Source organism: Apodemus sylvaticus, chromosome 4 (genome assembly GCF_947179515.1).
Source record: "Apodemus sylvaticus chromosome 4, mApoSyl1.1, whole genome shotgun sequence".
Taxonomy (NCBI): domain Eukaryota; kingdom Metazoa; phylum Chordata; class Mammalia; order Rodentia; family Muridae; genus Apodemus; species Apodemus sylvaticus.
Window position 1 is genome coordinate 46,919,684 of NC_067475.1, and position 21,990 is coordinate 46,941,673.

At 40.7% G+C, this 21,990-nt stretch overlaps 1 protein-coding gene across 1 annotated transcript; it reads left to right on the plus strand.

Moving 5' to 3' along the window:
- The first annotated feature begins 831 nt into the window (after positions 1-831).
- Positions 832-20,103, plus strand: Vcam1 (vascular cell adhesion molecule 1). Its single transcript, XM_052179388.1, has 9 exons — positions 832-998; positions 1,515-1,790; positions 3,921-4,241; positions 5,499-5,765; positions 9,009-9,284; positions 12,359-12,679; positions 13,649-13,915; positions 15,651-15,917; positions 19,191-20,103. Exons 1-9 carry the CDS (start codon positions 935-937, stop codon positions 19,349-19,351), a joined length of 2,220 nt encoding a protein of 739 aa, XP_052035348.1. The 5' UTR covers positions 832-934; the 3' UTR covers positions 19,352-20,103.
- The last annotated feature ends 1,887 nt before the right edge of the window (positions 20,104-21,990 follow it).

A 21,990-nucleotide genomic window follows, 5' to 3' on the forward strand; every position in this document is an offset into this window, starting at 1 on the left:
TTTCCCTGGGAATAGAAAATATTAAAAAATGGTTGTCATTTTATCTCCTACAAGAAAAAGCAAATCTGTTTACATATTTGATTTGGACTTGTGGCTAAATAATGAAGCCAAAGAAATCCACCACAAAAATTTAGTAGACAGATCCCATTCTTTAGTTTTCAAGTCTGTAAAAGACTTCCTGTCATCCAGCAACGGGCCAAAGGGCTGGGGCATTCTCGAACAAAAGAAAAACATAATTCCCTTAGTTCTGCATCAGCATCCTTTCATTTAACACTTCTGAAAATTATTTCAGGGAGTTGATTTTTTGTCAAAATTCACTTATGAATAAAATAAGAAGTTGTACTGACTCCCATTCTGAAAGAGTGACTCATGATAATGGGTTAATAATAACAAATAAAGATATTTTCCTTTTTGTTCAAAGAGAACAATTTTTATTTTTTAAATTACAAATGCATTTCTTAATGAAGAAAATGGTCAGTGGTTCTTTACCGAGTGATCTCTGTCTTTGTCTGTCTTACACACACATACACACACATACACACACACACACACACTGTGGGCAGTTTCATTTTGCAATGATCTTTGTCTTGTATCTTTGATGATACGATAGCCGTTTGGGGGCTGAAAGTCAGGAAAAGCCTGAGATTTATGTACTTGGAAGTGTCGTGTTTCCCAGGACTCAGAATGACTTCAGCCCTGAAAGCAGCTGAAGGGGTTAACTCGGGGACTTGGCTGGCTGTCAGTTAAACTTTTTCCCTGGCTCTGCCCTGGGTTTCCCCTTAAAGGGATTTCCCTCCGCCTCTCTAGCAAGACCCTTTATAAAGAGCAGACTTTCTATTTCACTCACACCAGCCTGGCTGGCTTTGGGAGCTGAACACTTTTCCCAGACACTTTCACGTGGGGCACAAAGAAGGCTTTGAAGCAGAGACTTGAAATGCCTGTGAAGATGGTCGCGATCTTCGGAGCCTCAACAGTACTTTGGATACTGTTTGCAGCCTGTAAGTTCCTGGCCTATTTCACACATCTGCAGCTTCTGGTGTACTTTAGAGTTTTGCTATAAAAGCCAGTATTCTCACAGAGCTGTGGACAGATTTTTTTTCCCACTGTCAAATGAGTAATTTGGATTATATCAGTAGTAGGTCTATCTCTTTAGTTTCCTGTACTCGACAATGAAATCAGGCTTAGAAAGTGACAAAACAGCTTTGTGCAATGGGCTTCAAAGTCAGAACCGAGCATTCTTTCTTCACGGTGATGGGTGATGATTCCAGCACCTTCCTCAGCAGCAGCTTCGGGGCTTTGGGTCTGTCTTGTGCTATGAGAGACAGTTTAAAAAGTAGATCATCCAGGCTGTGTTTTGAACACTGGATTGCTGCTCGAGAGAAAAAGGACACAGCATGAGACAGACCGTGGTAAACTTGTTCTCTCTCTCTCTCTCTCTCTCTCTCTCTCTCTCTCTCTCTCTCTCTCTCTCTCTCTCTCTCTTTCTCTCTCTCTCTCTCTCTTGTTTTTTTCAGCTCAAGCTTTTAAAATCGAGATCTCCCCTGAATACAGAACGATCGCTCAGATCGGAGACTCCATGTCCCTGACTTGCAGCACCACAGGCTGCGAGGCACCGTCGTTCTCCTGGAGAACCCAGATAGACAGCCCACTAAGCGGGAAGGTGAAGACGGAGGGGGCCAAGTCCGTTCTGACCATGGATCCTGTCAGTTTTGAGAATGAACACTCTTACCTGTGCACAGCAACATGTGGCTCTGGGAAGCTGGAAAGGGGAATCCAAGTGGACATCTACTGTAAGTGCCGGAAAGAGCTGTTTTCACTCGACTTCGCTTGAACAAAAAATATTAATGCTATAATTAAAAAAGACTTTCCCAGAGTATCTAGATTCTTAGCTAGAAAGCACATGATTTCAAGAAGGCCAGAGAAAGAAGAAGCTAGTTGAGAACAGGAAACCAAATTTTAACCTCTCTGTCCTTGTTTGCCACAAAAATGGTACCCATGTAAGAGACTCACACCTCCTTAGCTCCAGTTCTTAGCTGCAATGTGAACATCACAGTGGTTCTATTAAGTTTTTCCCTCTAATCTTCCATCTGGTTTATTTCTACATGTTCACATAATGTATCCAAAGGATTGATGAGTTCCTTCTTTCTGGGATTTTTCCATTCACTTATTCTTGGGCAACTTGGTGCTTAAGATCTGCTTGCAGACTCAGGAATTCTGTGAGTATGCAGGCCTTCTCCATAAACATAATTAAAACATCTATTAGTATTTCAGCCATTTAACACAGATGAATTCGGGAGTTTTTGTTTGTTGCTGCCAGAAAGCTTTGCTTTTACACCTCAAAGGGTTTTTGTTTAATAAGTTAGATCTGTCTCAGGCATGGCAGGTCCCCATTTTATACTAGCCTACCCAAAATGCATCGACTGTCATCCTCAAGTCAGCAAATAAAACTACCAAGAAGAGGTGGGGGGAAAATGAGCCCTATAGAAATCATTTGTCTTGGTTGCTGATGCTGTTGATTAAAAAAAAAAAAAGAGGGGGGATACTCCCATAAGGCATTTCTTCGTGAGCACCTTGTTTGACTCATCTTCTAATCACCTTGGTTCCTTCCTACTGTGCTCCAGCCCAACTTTGCCGATTAACCTTTATTGAGATTTCGGGGAGCCCCTTGTGTAGCTGAGCCTGGACGGCTGCTTTCAATTATGCTGGCTGTGTATGCATAGTTTATGTCTAGGCGGCCTTCTGAGCAACTTGGAAGGTCCTGTTATATAAATACCAGGAAAGAGTAGTGAGTTCTTATATTACCTGTCATTAAACTGTGTGGATTCTAAGCACAGTTCTTAAAGACTGTGACGGACATAAATAATCGGAGGGGAAATTTAAAATACTGTATTTTTAGATAGTAAAGCGTTTCCAGTTCCTTTGCCTTTTGCCCACAAGTACTATACAGCTGGGGACTTAAAAAAGAAAAGTGAGGACCTTTCTGGATTTAATTTTATGGCCTGTTCTCCCCCCACAACCCCCTGCAAGAATGCCCGTTTCTTGTTTGTTGCTTTTAACAGTTCAGTCTTCATTCCATATTTGATTGTAATATTCTGTGGAGCTGGGACACCAGTGAGTTCCCATCACGACAGAGGTAATAAGAAGGACAAACCTTGTGGAGGGGGAAGGGCAGGCATGTGTTTCGTTGTCCTGCTGGGTTCAGTAAAATGCAGATTAGAACACGGAGTTAAGCTTTTAGGAGAAGAGATCCAGTCCGGGGAGATTTGCATTAGGAATGTCTTTCTGGTGGCTGAGTTGTTGCCAGAGATCTTATTTTCAGACGCCAGCCCATTAAAGTCACTCTGCTCGTTTTGTGGGCAACCTTACATAGTAACACTTCTTTGTGATACTGTTCTGAGCCCCGGGCTTCTCATCTGGAATGTGGAACTGTATCTGCGCTAACAGTAGAGAACAGGGTGTGAGGTGTCACTGGAATCTCAGTGCGGAGTGAGTGACAGAAAGCATGAGCTTTGCTCCCAGCCTCTCCGTGGACTGGCTGTGTGACCAAGGCTGGTCCTGCCATCACACTGTGTCCAAGCTTCCTTATCTGTGAAATGTGGTCACCCAAGGTCATGGTTAGAAGACAGCAAACTTCTTTCTGTTACATATATAGACAGTTGTAATAGACATTAGGCTTTTCTTTCTCGTTTCTTTAATAACACATACTCCTTAACAGTTACAGAATTACAACTGAAATGGCCTCTGAAAATTGCTTCCTGAGTTCACCACAAATCATGACTAGCTACTTAGACCAATTAGCTTTGCTGAATTAAGTCCAGTATTCACAAAAACATTTGTTTGGACTCCCGTTGTGTTAAAACAGTCAGAGGTGCTCTCGGCAGGAGCCAAAAACCTACTTGTTCATTTGTTTGGTTTTGCAGCACTCCCGAAGGATCCGGAGATTCAATTCAGTGGCCTCCTGGAGGTTGGGAAGCCAGTCGTGGTCAAGTGTTTGGCTCCAGACGTTTACCCGGTTGACAGGCTGGAGCTAGATCTGTTCAAGGGTGACCACCTCATGAAGAGTCAGGAGTTTTTAGAAGAGATGGCAAAGAAGTCTCTGGAAACCAAGAGTTTGGAAGTAACCTTTACTCCCGTCATTGAGGATACTGGAAAAGTTCTTGTTTGCCGAGCTAAACTACACATTGACCAAATTGATTCTAAGCCAGAAGAAAGGCAGACTGTCAAGGAACTACAAGTCTACAGTAAGTGTTTGCATGGCGATCTCTGGTCTGTGTGAGTTTGGTCTTGGACGTGTGTTATGTTATTTATTGTTGCAATAAATGTATCAAGTAGATTAACAAGAAATATGTTTGAATGCATTATCCAGGGTATGATATTATTAAAAGAACTGGGTACTGGATTTGGGGTTTAGAGCACTTGAGTGTCATGTCCCCTGTTAGCTGAGACTTTAGGGTTGTTTAATTCCTCTATTATCCTGTCTATCAAGGAGAAATAATCATAACACTATCTGCTTGAATAAGAAGAAATAGGCTGAAATGATACATTTTATAAGCCTTGAAACATTGTTTTTTCAGATTAAACAATGACAAAATGATTTCTTATTCTCTCTCTCTCTATCTCTCTCTCTCTCTCTCTCTCTGTGTGTGTGTGTGTGTGTGTGTGTGTACAATAGGATGCTCACATGTAGTAAGTGGGAAAGTGGAAGGGTTTGTCTTCCAGCTCCCAGAGCCTGCTGGTAGAGGTGAAGCTTTCTTCCTATGTTGGACCATGTCTAATGAAACTCCATGTACTTTTTTAAAACTGAAATGTGCTTCATGCTGAACCCTATATTTAAAAGACTTGATATCAAGTACAATCTTATTTAGCCAAAGCATAATAAGATAGAGAAGGCTTTCAACAGCCTTTTGAGAAGACAACCAAGATGGGAGGTATTTCGGCTCACAGAATACAGCAGGTTGGGAGAGGTATAGTTAAGTCACTGAAAGCAAGTTGTATGATAAACAATCATCACTCATTTATCTGTAAGAACAGAATGCTGAACTATGACCACCATATTCCAGGAATTTTCAGTTCAATTAGAGAATTTTTCAATAATTAATGATATTCAAAGCCAATTTGGTGGTCCTGGGTAGCTTGTCTCCCTCCGTAAGTGCTGAAGCTGACCTGGATGGGAAATATTCCTCCACAGGACTTTCAAGCAAGAGGCTGAAACATGAGAGGTCTTCCCCTAACCCCCCCTTAATTTTAAGGGCTTCTCTTAATTTCTACCTATCTGTGGCTCCCTCAAAACATTAATGATCAAAAACTGTAATTTACTGGTTAGAAATTAGCTGGTCTAATTTCATAAGGACTCAGTGATCCTTGACTGCAAGTTGGCAGAGTAGTTTTGCCAGATTTGCCGAGGCACATGAATACAGTCTCTGAGAGAAGGAAATCATCCGCATTGGATGCAGATGCTGCTTGGCGATGATGACTCTTGCTGTGCTCTGCCTTTCCAGCCTCTCCCACGAACACAAATATCTCTGTACATCCCTCCACAAGGCTTCAGGAGGGTGGCGCTGTGACGATGACCTGTTCCAGCGAGGGTCTACCAGCTCCTGAGATTTTCTGGCGCAAGAAATCAGATAATGGAGTTCTCCAGCTCCTCTCGGGAAATGCCACCCTCACCTTAATTGCTATGAGGATGGAAGATTCTGGAATCTACGTGTGTGAAGGTGTTAATCTGATTGGGAGAGACAGTTCAGAAGTGGAGTTAGTTGTTGAAGGTGAGTAGAATGTGAAGAGATGTCATTGTCAGGAGTTGGGCCAACAGTGACTCAGTGCCAATGGGGAAATGCCTTCCGTAAATTTGCATGATTGCACATCTGGTAGCCATGTGTTTCAGCACACATATATATACTTATCCTCCTCGTGCTTTCTGGGTTTCTTTTCTCCAGCACCTCCACACAGGTCCTTTACTAGTTCTTGTCATTTTGCTGTTGTCTCATTTCATGGCTTGGTCTCCCCTTCTGCCTGTGGATACTGGCATTCCGTGTTACTTCTCCTGATCTTCTCACTCACTTACTTAATCTTGACCACTCTGCTTCAGAGGAGTCCCTATGATCTAACTTCCTTTCCAACCAACCCTCTCGCCATTACCTAAGTATATAATTTTTCATTTGGGATTTTGTAAAATTTTCTTAAACACCATTCCCCAAATATCAGCTGTACTTCTGGCATTTTATATAAGCTATCTACAACCTCCAAGAAATAACTAAGGGGTATTTTCTATCCATTTTACAGATGGAAGAATGAAGTCTCAGATTACTAATGGCCATCATTTGACTGTACACCTAATGTTTGCCAAGAGTTTCTACTTCCTATGTTACCTCTGTCTTTACCATGCTCTGTGAGGTAGCTGAAAAACTCAGGTGCAATATAATTCATCATTTGCATAGGGTCAAATGGCTCTTTGTTTCATTCTTAATTTAAAATCCTCCGCTTTTCCAATTGTAGCTAATTTTCTCTATTTTTAAAAATTAAATTAAAATAACTGACCAATCAAAACTACATGCATACTTTGGGCATGGTGTGATATTTTGGTTTGTTTATACAATGTAGAATGAGTAAATCAAATTATATACTTCAGTAAGAGCACCAAAAAGTAAGTATTTGAATTTGTCCATTAAACTATGAGGTTCTTAAACTCAGAAACTCGGGAACTCATTGTGTTTGTATTTGTGCCTTTGAATGGATTAAGGGCTGGCTGGTATATTACCTGACATACAGTGTTTAGTAAATATTTGCTGAATAAAAACATAAACTGTAAATATGGAGAATACATTCTTTTCTAACCTATGAAAATATGAATTTTTAAGTTTAGATGATTAAGAAAGTAGAATTCAAACACCATCAGTTACTTAATTCAGGTGGGTGACTGTTGTTCTCAAATGATTAGAGAAGATATTATAAAGCTAAAAGTATAGAAGGCTTGCTGTCTGTCCTGGGATAGTTGCATCCTAAAATGATTGGCCCCATTTCAAATGGGAAAAAAAATGCGTTCTAGGCATGGGAAGGGGTGGTATCATGTAAGATCTCAGCCTTACATGCTGACGGATAGAAGACCTTTCAGCTACTTTCAAGGGCTTCTCTCCAGTAGCTTCAAGCATACACAGTGGAAGATGTCAGTCTCTTTGCAGGCAGGAAGTGAATCTCCTACTAAGTTCCCTGTTCTCACAGTAGCATAGATGGAACTAGGACAGCTTGGCCACTGTTTCAAATAATATCTGAAAATACAATAGCATATTAATGTATTTGGGGATAATTTGAGGATATCTTCTTTGGAAGAATGCTACAATACCACAATTACACAAACTAAAAACAACTTTTTTCTGGTACAGAAAAGAACCATGCAAAATGGAGAATTGTGTGCTGAGATTTCTGCCTGTCTCCAGCTTGCTAGACTACTTTAATGAATTTTCTTTGTGGATTCATTTGTCACTTGTAGAGTTGCCCAGTCACTCCTTGGGTTTTCAGAGGAACAACATCAAAATTTAGAATTCTTTCTCTCAAAATATGTCAGTTCATCCATGTCAGAGTGTCTGGATGCCAGAGAACACTTTGGACATTTGAATGTTTGCCCAGATCACTCAGCATTCTACCCTAAATAGTTATAAAGCATTTTGATGATGCATCAAACATATTTGATGTCACCTTTATTTTGTTTATAGTGTGATTCTGTATGATTGTCAAAGTTACTACTTTATATTGAAACTCCAATATATAGAGATAGGTGAATGGTTCTTTCTTTCCCATTGATTAATTTATGTTTTCACTTTACATCCTAATCACAGATCACCCCACTCCTCTCTGTCCTCCCTCATACAGCTCCTCCCTCCCTCTCCCTTCTCTTCTCTTCTTCTGATATGGAGGAGAGACCCCTGGGTACCAACCCACACTGGCACATCAAGTCACTGCAGGACTGAGTACATCCTCTCCCACTGAGGCCAGACAAGTCACCTCAGTCAGGGGAATAAATTCCAAGGGCAGACAACAGAGTTAGGGCGAGCATCTGCTCCAGCTGTTGGGGGACCTGCATGAAGACCAAGCTGTACAACTGCTACATATTTGGGGGGAAACTAGGTCCAGACTATGTCTGTTCTTTGGTTGGTAGTTTCTCATGGTATGTACTCATAAGTTAATATCAGCCATAAAGTTCAGGATACCCACACCACAATCCATAGGCCCAATGAAGCTAAATAGCAGGGAGGGTCCATGGGAGGATGCTTGAATATAAATGGTTCTTTAAGCATAGAGCATCTAATTAGAGGGCATTTTGGTGCAGTTTCCCTTATAACTCTTTTAGATTTCCTTTTACCTTTACGTGAGGATGACTTGATTTAGTTGTCTAGGAACAGAATAGCTAGAATCTCAAGTCAGATCCATCTCACATCAAGTTTCAATTATTCCACTTGCAAATTTAGCTTAAGCCGTTTAGACATTCTGAGCCTAAATGTCTTAAAGAAGAGATAGGGTGAGGTGATGGAGGAAGAGAAGGGGAAAACACAGGAGCAGAAGAATGATAAAGTAGAAAAGAAACAATAGTCCCAGCTAACGAATTGTTCTAGGACTTGAGTGAGAGCATGCACGCACATGAGGCTGAATTGCAGTATTGGACACACAGAAACCCTGGGATAATTTGTGGTCTTGCACCATCCCAGTGACTTGATAGACGTCATAGAGCATAGGGTGGGTTATCGCCCTGAAAAGATGCCAACCACATTCTTTACAAATTGTTATCTACCCTTGTTCTGATTGCCTGACTCAGCAGAACAGCATGGGTTTATTCTTAAAAGATGTGGTCTTATTCCTGATGGCTCCAAGATGGAAAGGAGTAATTTCTTCTTGGCACAGATAGTGATCTGACTAGAGATCAAGAAAGATAAACATTGAACATGGGAATATGATGCAATAAGAAAAGAATCTTATCTGTTATTCATCTGGTTCTTTCTCCTTTTCTTCTCCTCCAGAGAAACCATTTAGGGTTGACATCTCCCCGGGATCTCAGGTGGCTGCACAGGTTGGGGATTCGCTTGTTCTGACGTGTGCTGCTGTTGGCTGTGACTCCCCCTCTATTTCTTGGAGAACCCAGACAGAGAGTCCCCTCAGTGGGGCGGTGAGGAGTGAGGGGGCCAAATCCACGCTGACGTTAAGCTCTGTGAGTTTTGAGAATGAACACTCTTACCTGTGCACTGTGACCTGTCTGCAAAGGACACTGGAAAAGAGAATCCAAGTGAAAGTCTACTGTAAGTGCTTTCGAAATCGCCGACTCTCTGATTATTTCCCTCTTCTCTAACTTTTTATTTGGAAGAAAAAGAATGTGAATCTATAATGATAGCCATTTATGTAGAGAGAGATTTGGCATTGTAAATCATCCCTAGATCTCTGAACGTGGTTTGATGCAATACAGTTGGCCCAGCTCTTCAGTGTATGTGACATATGCTCGCGGCATGCACACAGGGCGTGACTGACCCTACACTGCCTCATGTGCTTGACTTTACTCGGTGCTCGGCTTCTCTTCCCTTCCACACATGCAATGGGCTTATGGAGGTGGCGGGCGAGAGCAGCCGGGGTGCTGTGCCCATTCAGATAACTTCTAGGTGAGGGTGACTGCCAGCTATTCAAACTGTGAACGAGGCCCAAGTCTGCCTTTTTTCTTTACTTCATTTTGTCTTGAGATGGTACAGACGGAATCAAGGGCTCTGCGCATGCGCGTGGCAAGTACTCTGCTCTAGCGCTGTATCATCAGCCTGCCAGCCTGAGTTTTATTATTATTATTATTATTATTATTATTATTATTATCACTTTAAAAGTCTTCATTTCTCCTTCATTTTTGGAAGATAGTTTTACTGTGTACAGTATTTATTATTTTTAATAGACTAAAAAATAATAGGCCACTGTGCTTTCTCCTATTCACCTGCGACTGTGTTATCCCTTCTCCTTCTACCCACTGCCTGCTTTCTCTTCCCAAATAGTCACGCTTCTTTTTATTGTATGTATATACTATATCTAATAGTCCATATTTAATATAGTATATTTACTAAATATGTTATTTTTAATTAAACATATGTTAGATATTATGGTTTTTTTTGTAAAAGAAAGAATGGAGGGCTTGGGGTTCAGAGGAAGGTCGCAGGGAAAGGGGGAAATGGGGAAAGAAGTCAAGGCAGATTTGAGGAGCCGATCTGCTGGATTCGGGGAGTCAGTGACAATGGGAAACAGCAACGTGCCAGCACCACACAGAAAAAGACAGGTTTACTCAGTCTGAGTGTGGGACAGAACGTCTACGGAGCTGCGGCGAGACGAGTGCCAAGGACAACTTTTCAGCTGATTTACCCTGTGAACAAGTGGCATGTGTTTTCTTGTCCCCTCCGTTTTCGTCACCCTAATAGAAATCCTTTTCAACCCCCAGTCTCTATGAAGCTATGGAATCCCTCAGTTTACCCTGAGTGCGGAAAGAATGGCCACGGTGACCACGTGACCGTAGCCACGTGACCGTGGCCACGTGACCGTGGAACTATTTGATGGAGAGGGTGGTGCTGCCCCATTTTATCCACCCAATTCCAGAGAACATATTGTAAAGCTTTTCCATCTGAAGCCCTGCCCACACTTGTGTTAACCTTCAGGATTTTGTTCGTAATAAGACTGTGCCTGTTAAGAGATTCAAATCTCTCAAAAGGAGTGTAAACTTTACGGGCTATCATGTTACCCAGACTCCAGGATCTGCTGGTGTAGGCACATTCCCAACAGCATGACAGCTTATTGCAACGTGACTACGGTTGAAAAAACCCACCACTTTAACAGGTTTAACTTAAGGAAAGAACGAAAAAAAAAGTTTAGTTTTTTGTTTTGTATAACTTTTACCTTGATAATTATTTTAGTGTCATTTTTGTTAACATACATAGAATGTATTATAAACGGCATACAGACAGGTGAGAGAATAAGCACTCAGACTTTAATTGATATAGTTGAATAGTTCTTTTACACTTTCTTATTGGTGGTTAAAGTTAGCATACAAAGAAGTGCCTCGATCCCAGCACCATCAGATATCCATGGGGGCTGCTTTCTTCTCATCCGTTCCCGTGTCCCGTTGCCCTCTGTGCCTGCCTCCTCTCTACCTGCTTCCCTCCCTGACCTCAGACAGCTTCCCCTTCTTCTTTCCTATTGAATATGTTCTATTACCTGTTCTATTTCTCACATCCATTACGATGTCATCTCCCCTCATGATCTTCTTTTAGTTCTAAGACCTGCAAGCACATGTACATCAATGTATACATGTATGTACTTTAAATGTTAAACTTAGGTTCCACACATGTGAGAAAACATACAGTATTATTTCATTTCTTTTCTTCCTTTCTTTTCTTAGATAAGTTTTACCTATGTAGCCCTGGCTGTCCTGGAACTCAGTCTGTAGACCAGGCTGGCCTCGAACTCAGAGAGCTACCTACCTCTGCTTCCTGAGTGCTGGAATCAAAGGTGTGCACCACCATTCCTGGCTGTCAGTTCATTTGTTAATTACAGAATTTACCATATCAGGAGGCAGGGCTATGCAGATCCCTGTGAGTTTGAGGCCAGTCTAGTCTACATAGATACTTCCAGGTCTACCAGGTCTAAAATGTGAGCCCTTGTATTAAACAAACAAACAAACAAACAAACAAGTGAAAAGTATTTAAAATTTCTTGCCTAAGTTTAGTCATAAAACAAATCATGTAGATGTTGATAAATGAACTAATTTAAGAACTTCACTGAGGTTCATTTGATATTGAGCAAACTGTACAGCCAAGACTCATAGGTTGGAGGACAGACTTTGACTAGGTCTGATATATTATGATAAGTCTTGTTTGCCCCTGTAAGTTTCTTTTTCTATCTATGAAACAAGTTACATAATAACCTTTTTTTTTTTTTAATCAGGCTGCTCAGAAGAAGAAGATAATGAAGGCTGAGGGGGGTAGTTTATATTTAGTAGTCAATATATTTATGACAAATACTTAAAATATTTAGATTACATGGTTAATTAATAAGATGGCCAAAGCCATTGTGCCTTAGAAAAGACTAGGCAAGATGGCATTGTCAGAAGAGAAAACTAAGGACTACAAGCATTTATTTCTCCTTGACTTAAAATGCTAAGTATTTTGTTTCTATTATTTATGATTAATACTATAATTGTACAGTTATACTTAATGGTGTTATTTACTACTTGAGGCTATACTATTCCTAACTCACCAAATCTGTCACTTTGAGACCTATACATTTAATAGAATCTGGCTCAACATTCCCTTGAATATTGCATATCAATATTATTTTTGCTTGATATCTGCAGCGTTCCCTGAAGACCCAGAAATTGAAATGAGTGGGCCACTTGTGCATGGGAGACCGGTCTCTGTCAACTGCACGGTCCCTGATGTGTACCCCTTTGACCATCTGGAGATTGAATTACTGAAGGGGGAGACTACACTGATGAATAAACATTTTTTGGAGGAAATGGGCACAAAGTCCCTGGAGACCAAAAGTTTGGAAATGACCTTCATCCCCACCACTGAAGACACTGGGAAGGTGCTTGTTTGCCTCGCTAAGTTACACAGTGGTGAAATGGAATCTGAACTCAAACAGAGGCAGAGTACACAGACTCTTTATGTCAACGGTAAGTGCACACATGGGGCAGGTACAATTGAATATGGATTTCTTTACTGTGCTCGCCAGCTAATAGTTAACAGAAGGTTAACAATTAAATCTTCTGTGAAGAAAACAGGAAAAAACCTAATCAAGATAGTAGTGATTATAATAAACCATTCTCCGTAATGTAAACCAAATTATGTATTTATGTATGATTCTATGCATTGGCCTTCAGGAACGGGTCAGCCAGGCAGCTAGCATCTGGCTTGTCACTTAACATGTCTGAACCTTATGTGCATGTCTTCCTGCGGGGTCATCCTTAAGGAAGGTAGCCTAGATTTGCTTGCCAGAACACAGCTGAGAAAGGTGGGGATAAAGGTAGCTTCATAAAGGTTTATGTCAAGAGCATCTATCTCTCCACCCTCATGTCAAGTCCTCTACATCCTATCGATCAAAGGATCAGCCCAGCGTCAAGGGGTAGTGAATGGGTTTTTCTTATTCATAGGGAATATCCCAACGCATCATGTTTAGGCAATGCATACCATTAATGTTTTTCTCTATATATTTCCTCTCTCTCCCTGTCTCATGACACGTGTGTGCACATGTTTGTGTGTGTGTGACTGTGTGTGTGTGTTTCCAATACTCTTTCTTCCCTTAGAAATAGACTCAATTCTGTCTTATCCTGTTCCTTCTCCATGGGTCATGCAGAGAGTTCTAATTCACCCAAACACTACACTGTACTTAAATTCTCTGCGCTTTGACATTAAGAGAGTTCTACAGAACTTTCTGCCATTTGAAAATATCCACATTTCACCTGTATTCTAACTCTCCTTGTGTCTCCTCCACAGAAACGTCCTGGGCTGGTTATCATAGTTTATAAACTATGTTAACCCAGAGTCCTTTGCCTGGTTTTACAACATTGTCTGGACTCTTTGGAATTCTGGGCATAAGAGGTTCAAGCTAAATTTTTGTTGTTGTTGTTGTTGTTGTTTTTCAGTTGCCCCAAGTGAAACCACCATTTGGGTCAGCCCCTCTCCTGTCCTAGAGGAGGGAAGTCCTGTGAACCTGACCTGCTCAAGTGATGGTTTTCCAGCTCCCCAAATCCTGTGGAGCAGACAACTAGATAACGGGGAACTGCAGCCTCTTTCTGAAAATACTACACTCACCTTCATGTCTACAAAACTGGAAGATTCCGGTGTTTATGTGTGTGAAGGAATTAACCAGGCTGGAATTAGCAGAAAATCAGTCGACCTGATTATCCAAGGTGAGCAGAGTGTGACTTTATGTTATTAATGGCTCGTACATTTCCTATTGAGGTTCTGATGGTGAACAAGATCCTCTTTGAAAAGAAAGCCTTTGGGGACCAGAGTGCCGGCCTAGCCATGAGGAGTGCCTACGGCTCTTAGAGATGACTTTGGTTCTGCTCACAGCCCTCACATCCGGAAGCTCACAACTGCCCATAACTCCACCTCCTTGCTTCCTTGGGCACTGCACCCCAGGCATATATTCCACATACAAATAAGCATAACCTAAAAATAAAAGTAAGCCTCAAAAAAAAAAAAGAAAGAAAAAAGAAAAGAAAAACCTTTATTTCGAACTGCATTTATGTGTGGAATAAAAAAAAATGAAAATTAATTAATTAGTTAATTAATTAACTATAAAAGCAGTTCTACACTGCTCCTGGAATGGATTTTTATTTCAGACCAAATCACTTGCCCTAAAAACCCATTCATATTAAATGAAATGCTCTCTCCAGAAATCAAGCTGGACGCTCGCTCGCTCGGGGGCACTTAGGAATTGGGTTTGGGTGAAGAAACAAGGGTTTCTTACTTAGGGAAGATGTCTTACTTAAGGGAAATTACTTAGGATTAAAACCATCACATTGGGCTGAACAGGACCCTGAGAAGCAACTTCCCAGAAGCTGCCTAGGACTTGCTTAGGGGCCCAAGAGGGCACCGTTTGTAAACTCTGAGATTAAGGGTCACACAGTAATTGTGCCCTCTGGCCTCTCAGAGAACCACTCGGGTGAATATAGCTATAGCTCTCCCTTCTCTAAGATAAAGACCCAAGATTGAAAACACAACAGTTTCTGCTTGGCACACAGAAACCGTAAGGTTTCATGGGCAAAATTATGAAGCAATCAACTTGCACTGCCCCCCACGCTTTTTCTCGGGGTAGGGGTAGGGGGTACCAGGGTTGCACTCTTCTGCATCCCTGTTATTATTATTCCTGTTAAGGCATATGCTGGGACTTGTTGTTACTGCTACCTCAGTTCTCTGAGGTCTGTAATTCAAAAGAGGAACCAGGGAAGGACACCACATGATCTCAAGGAAAACCTTTGTGAGATTCTCAAGTCAGTCTGGGTGACACAGTGGGACCATCTGAAAGAAAAGGAAACCCAAGTGTGGATGTTGTGGCCCTGTGGCCCTGTGGCCTTGGGGGAGGAGCACCAGTGTGACAAGGTCTTAAGGAAGTGTTTATAAAGCAGACCTTGGCCATTTCCCTGTAAGGTTTTTGCATTTACAGAAATGTTCTATCTCTCAGGAGAGATCAGTCAGACCTTGAGATTTGATAATTGGTGACTATGTTCTTAAAGACAGTTAAAAACAACAACAACAACAAAAATACTCTCTATACATCTCCATTTCCTGGTCAGGGAGCACCTACCTAATAAGGCTTTTGCATTTCAAGGAAAATTTGGTGAACAATGCCTTTTTTTAAAAGTAAAGTTTTTTTTCAATATTTGAATTCTACAGCTACTTAGTAAATATCTAATGTTTGTCTTTGCCTGGGTAAAGAATCGTATTAAGGATAGAAAAGAAGCCTGAGATATGTCTTCTTTTGCTTGCAATATGATCGTTGAGAATTGGTCAAATGCCCAACTTCTTCGCTTGCTCACGCAGAGAGCATTGCAAACAGCTTAGCAATGGCTGCCAATGTTCTCAGCATGAGATTGCGGTGCCCCTCCCCCACACGCTAACTGTCCATTCTCTCTTCAGTCTCTCAGAAAGACATACAGCTTACAGTCTTTCCATCTAAGAGCGTCAAAGAGGGAGACACCGTCATTATCTCCTGCACTTGTGGAAATGTGCCCGAAACATGGATAATCCTGAAGAAGAAAGCAAAGACAGGAGACATGGTGTTAAAATCTGTGGATGGCTCATACACCATCCGCAAGGCACAGCTGCAGGACGCCGGCGTATACGAGTGCGAATCTAAAACTGAAGTTGGCTCACAGTTAAGAAGTTTAACACTCGATGTGAAAGGTTAGCGTTCTGTGTTTGCTTTTCTTTTTAAATTTATTTTTAAAATCATTCCCAGTTTCCAAGGAGAGTAACAAGTTTCTACTGTTAGGTGGAGTCGGTAAAATGAGACTGAATTCTGTGCTGACCGTTTGTTCCCTAATGCTTCTTGAAATAATCAGATACAGCTGTTCTACCCTATAGCGCTTAGCCAGGAAGTGGACATTAATCATCGGTGATGTGGAATTCCCTCTTGTTATTTTTTTTCCAAAGTTGCCAGTTCATCATTGGTCTCCGAGGTCTTGGATTTGCTAAGAGTTTAACAATATACTTCACGATGTTTCCCCTGGGGTAAAAGGAAACTAAGGAATTGGGGCTGGCACAGCGGGGGTGGGGGTTTGGGGGGGGGAACAGCCCTCGAAGATCTTGCCACCTCTGGAAAGGAGCTCTGCATTCAGAGTGCAGAATAACTGCATATTTTCTGCAGGGCTCTTTTGTGAGAATGCTAATTGGCGATAGTGGTCTGGATCCTAAGCAAGTTCTCTAAATTTCGCAAGAGCTTCCTTTGAAATCCATGTCCCCCCTCCCCCACTGTCCGACTTTAACCTTACGAAGAGGAAGGGAGGGGCAATGGCCCCGCCAGATTTGTCTTGGCGCTCCTTACTTTCCCGTTCTCTCTTGTGAGTGCCTGCTAATTTTATTGATGCTAGCTTTGACTAATGAGCCTCGGACCCTCTGCACACCAAAGAGCTGTTGTAAGCTGAAATCCAGCCTGGTAGCGTGAGCAACATAGCTCATGAATGCCAACTCTGAAGAGGTCTAGCATTGCCCCAGAGAATCAACTACCCACAGTTAGTGTAAAGAAAATCTGAACGTAAATGAGAAAACGTACACATTTTACTAATCCCATTCCTCACGATTACAAACCTTAGCATGCATTTTTTTCTGTCTTCATATCGCCTCTTCAAACCAGAGCAATATTAATATATCTACTTAGAAATGTTAAAGGAAGGGAAAATGTCATAATTACATGTCAAACTTCTAGTCACCTCTTTGTGGTGATTGTTCTGAAAACAGGTGATCTGGCCAAGGAAGTTTTCAAAGAGTGGGGCAGTATCTTCCATCAGGTCACTGGATATGACACAGTGCATGTAGCTGTTGCCTCCCAAGAGTTGGCCCCAAATCTCAGTTATGTGTAGGTTGAGATATGTCTTCCTCTGACTAGCTCTAATTTAGCCTAGCCCCAGGAAATTGCACTTCGAAGATTTTTGTCAGCCTGTGTGTGCATGGCTGTTTCTCCTAAAAAGCATGAAAACTACTTCTTCCCACCTTGTCTTTTCTAATTGCTTAATTATTTTCTTACATACTTTCTACTTTTAATTCATCTTTTAAATGAACAATGAAAGGATATTAGTCACCCAGCCAGACAGTCATGCTCCCAGTATGAAGATGATTTCAAATAATTGCATATGAATAAAGACCTAAAGTTGACCTTTTCCTCCCTCCACTGGATAGTTTAACTAGTTTTCCTTTGTATTTATAGCCAAATGTTTATATTTATTGTCTCATTTGGTTTTGGCATAAATGCATCCCATTGATAGAAACGATCAGGGGTCTTCAAAACTTTCAAAGTTTACATAATTAATAGGAGAAAATGTGTTAGAATATTGTCCTAGCAAGTGGATTAATTTTGAGTTTTCTACAGATGTTTGAGGGACAAACTGAAAGGCAAAGATAATGATTAAATTGAAAAGAAAACAGTAATAGAAATACTTCTTCCTAGTTTGACATCAATATTGATGCGTAGCCACAATTATAATAAGCATCCCATTAAAATATTACTCTTCAATCAATTCTATCAAAGGAAAGCAGAGAAATGAAGTCATTATCATGACACAAAAGGTGAAGCATCACTTTTATCCCTCAGTAATTTGAAACAACTCACTCGTGTGATGCTAACAAGCCTTTTCTTTTTCTTTCTTTTTATGGGATGGGGGTGGGGGGGGGGGCTTGAGACAGGGTTTCTCTATGTAGCCCTGGCCTTCCTGGAGCTCTCTGTAGACTAGGCTGGCCTTGATCTCAGAAATCTGCCTGCCTCTGTCTCCCAAGTGCTGGGATTAAAGGCATGAGCCAGCAGTGTGTTTTGAAAGCTCTGGAAGGAACTGTACCCAGATGAGTTCACTAATCTCTGCAAGTACTCAGACAGCATACCCTTCCACTTAGGAAAATATAACTGCGAGGCCACACTGTGAGGTGAAAAAAAAAAATCAGAAGCAAATCTTGGGAGAATGCCACGCTCTCTGGAGATGATTTTATGAAGCTCAGATGTTGCTCGAGGTGTTGCTGTTGTCACATGTTCTCTTAAAAGGTTTTAAAGTGTTTATATATTGTCATTTTCAGTACTAAATTTATGATTATGCGACAAAATGATAATATTTAGAAAGGAAAAAAAACTTTATTAGTACTCAAATAATATTGTCGGACTACCCAGAGTGCCAAGAAGTGTCTGAAGTGTTGGCTAGTTGTGAAGCACCTTATTAAACATAGCTGTCTTTATAGAGCTTGCAGTTCGGAGAGGAAACTAAATTTAACAGATAATTACATGTTCAAATATTGAATTACAAGCTGTTGGAGGGATATGAAATTGTGGTGGTTGGATTTTGAGGGAATGGTGGAGTATTAATTTAGATCAAGGGGGGGTGTAGGTCAGAAAATGACCTCTGTCAGTAACTAAGACATTTACTTCCGTGAAATACCTAGAAACCATCAGTAAATCAAGAGAGGTGCTGGAGGGGAATAATCCTATGAAGATGCCTTTGCTTCAGACACACAGAACCCAGCAAATAAGCACATGCCAGCCAACCACTGACAAGAATGCTCTGCCTTTTACCTTAATGGCCACACTGAGTTTTACACAGATTGTCTTATAGAACTTGTTGGACATTTCTGTTCGTGGCTATCAGTGTCACAGGGTTATTTCTGATTCCTACCCTTATAAAACAGATCACCAAAATGTGTGCCGCCCTCCATTTTACACCCAAAGCAATCTTTTAAAATCCAAGTTTGTAGAGTCAAAAGCCGTCATCTTTGAACCCATCGTGAGCATAGCAACCACGAGTGGCTTATTTGAATATTTTAGGGGGAAAATGTGTTATATGAATCTCAATGGTCCTCAGCGCAGCTTTTATCGCTTCTTCTTTGCAGAACTAGTTGTACCGTTACAATAAAACACACACTGTGGTTAAATTATTTCCTCTTGTACTAGACATTAATTGCATCCATTTGGTTATTTTCCAGGAAGAGAAAATAACAGGGACTATTTTTCTCCAGAACTCCTTGCTCTCTACTGTGCATCCTCCTTGGTGATACCTGCCATCGGGATGATCGTTTATTTTGCAAGAAAAGCCAACATGAAAGGATCGTACAGTCTGGTGGAGGCACAGAAATCAAAAGTGTAGCTAACATCTGAAACGTGTGAGCAAAAAGACATTATTTATAAACTCCACATCCTTAATACTCTTTATTACAGCCCCATCCCCCTCCACAAACCCAGCTGTGCATCCAGACGTCCCAGAATCCTTCTCAGTAAGGAAGGAAAAAAAGTGGCTGCTTCATCCTTTGCTGAATGCAAGAAGCCAAACAGAAATGTTCTGCTTGACAAGTCCCCACCGTTGAAGTGACTGGAACAGAGTCATGATATGTATATAAATTACAGAATCTGTATATATGTAAAATAAAATTACTTCATTGTGAGGTTGTTTAGAGTAGCAGCACTCTGCACTCAGATCAGAACATAATCAAAAAATGTTGCTTGGACTGACTGTTATAACTTAATGCTTCATAGGACTGTTTAATGTTAATGTTAATGTTAATTAGGCAGCTGACCAGTGTCACCTTTTTATATTTTCTTTTCTTCAACCTAATTTTATTCCTATGAATTTTATTGACAATGATTTCATGTTTTTAAAAGAAGCCAGGGTTTTATATTTTTATAGGCAAATGGTAAAGAGGGCACTGGGTTGACTTTCAGGTACTACTTTCCTGATTCATGGTATAATGATTAAACGGTTTTCTCTACATGGTACGGTACAGTATGGAGACATGTTTCTTCATCAGAATCTTGTGTAATGACTAACATGGTTTAAATGCAACTTCATTTGACTAGTCTTTTATAAATACTATAGTAAAGTGAACGTTTGTGAACATGGAAGAGTTGTGTTTCATTTGTTGTAAATTGTCTCCTTTAGTTATTGTCCTGTTCTTCTGGAATTGCCCGTTATAAGAGTAAAAACTGCTAACATAATACAGATACTCAAAACATGGTCACACTGCTTTTATCAAAATCATCGCGATAAAATAATCAGATTTATTCATATCATCTTAACTTAATGAACTAAGAATTGTAGTTTGTCATAGACAGGAGCCTAGCATAATCATCATCAGAGAGGCTTCATCCAGCAACTGATGGAAACAGGTGCAGAGACACACAGCCAAACATTAGGCAAAGCTTGGGAACCTTGCAGAAGAGGGAGAAGAGGATTGAAGGAGTCAGAGGGATCAAAGGCATCATAAGAAAACCCACAGAATCAACTGACCTAGGCTCATGGGGACTCACAGAGACTAAGCCAACAATCAGGGAGCCTGCAATGCATCTGACCTAGATCCTCTGCACATAAGCTACGATTGAGTATCATGGTCTTTTTGTGGGACTCCTAACAGCACCTGTTTGGGACCGTTTTCCTCCTACTGATTTAATACGAAAGGAGATGTCTAGTCTTATTGCAACATGATCTGCCATGTTTGGTTGACAATCCTAGGAGACCTGTCCTTTTCTAAAGAGAAACAAGAGGGGGATTGGATTAGAGGAGAGACGAGGTAGAAAGGAAGGATTGGGAGGGGCGGAGGGAGGGAAACCAGTCAGGATGTAATACATGAGAAAAGAATGATTAAAAAATTTAAAAAGATCTGTAGCTTTGGGTGCTTGAAATCTGTAACAATTAAGTTAAGAAATAATAACATGCCCACTACACAATGTGTACAATAAATTGGCAAAGATGAGCACTCACGTGCATACTACAAAGTCTAAAAGACAAAACTGTCATTTTTCAGGTCATCTTGTATGCCTAACCCAGGGAACAATTCTCTTCCCACTGAGCCAGTATGTCCTGAATTATGGCTTGGTGATTTTTTTCTCTCTGGAGGTTTTGGACCTGTGTAAGTAATTCTTAGTAGTACATGAGTTTGCTAGGTTTTGAATTGTATATAAGCAAAATCAAATGATATGTTTGCCATGTGACTTTATTCTTTTGTTCAAACTTTTATTCTTGCAGAATTCAGCCATTGTTAGTAGTTACAGGTCACATTGCTCTGGTTTTACTTTGAGACTTTATATTCCTTGCTTATCCATCCTTTTACTAATAAATGTTAGTGATGTTTTCATCTTTTCTGATACAAAAAGAAGCTTGTGTAAGCGTTACTGTAGTGTGAGAATTTATGAATGTTGCCATGGTTTCTCTAGAGCCTGTACCCATCAGCCAGTATTCTTGATGGTAGTTTGTGTGCCCAGTTAGGTTCATCAGGGAAGTCAATCCTTTCAAGAGTAGTTACATAACTTCCACTTTTACAATAGCAAAGAATTCCCACCAGTGCTCACTCTGCTCAATGTGGTGTCATCTGACGTAAATAATTTATTTAATCTCAATTATTATTTCTCAAAATACTTTAAAATCAAATTGACTTGATCATTAGTAAATTTGAACCTATTTTCTTTTTATTTTATTAGATATTTGCTTTATTTACATTTCAAATGGTATCCTTTTTCCTTGTTATCCCTCCAAAATCCCCTCCCTCTCCCCCTGTTTACCCCTCCCACTTTCTGAACTGGCATACCCCTACACCTGGACATTGAGCCATCACAGGACCAATGGCCTCTCCTTTCATTGATGTCTGAAAAGGCTATTCTCTGCTACATATGAAACTGGAGCCAAGGGTCTCTCCATATGTACTCTTTGTTGGTGATTTAGTCCCTGGGAGCTCTGGGGTTACTGGTTGGTACATATTATTGTTTCTCCTATGGGGCTACAAACTCTTCAGCTCC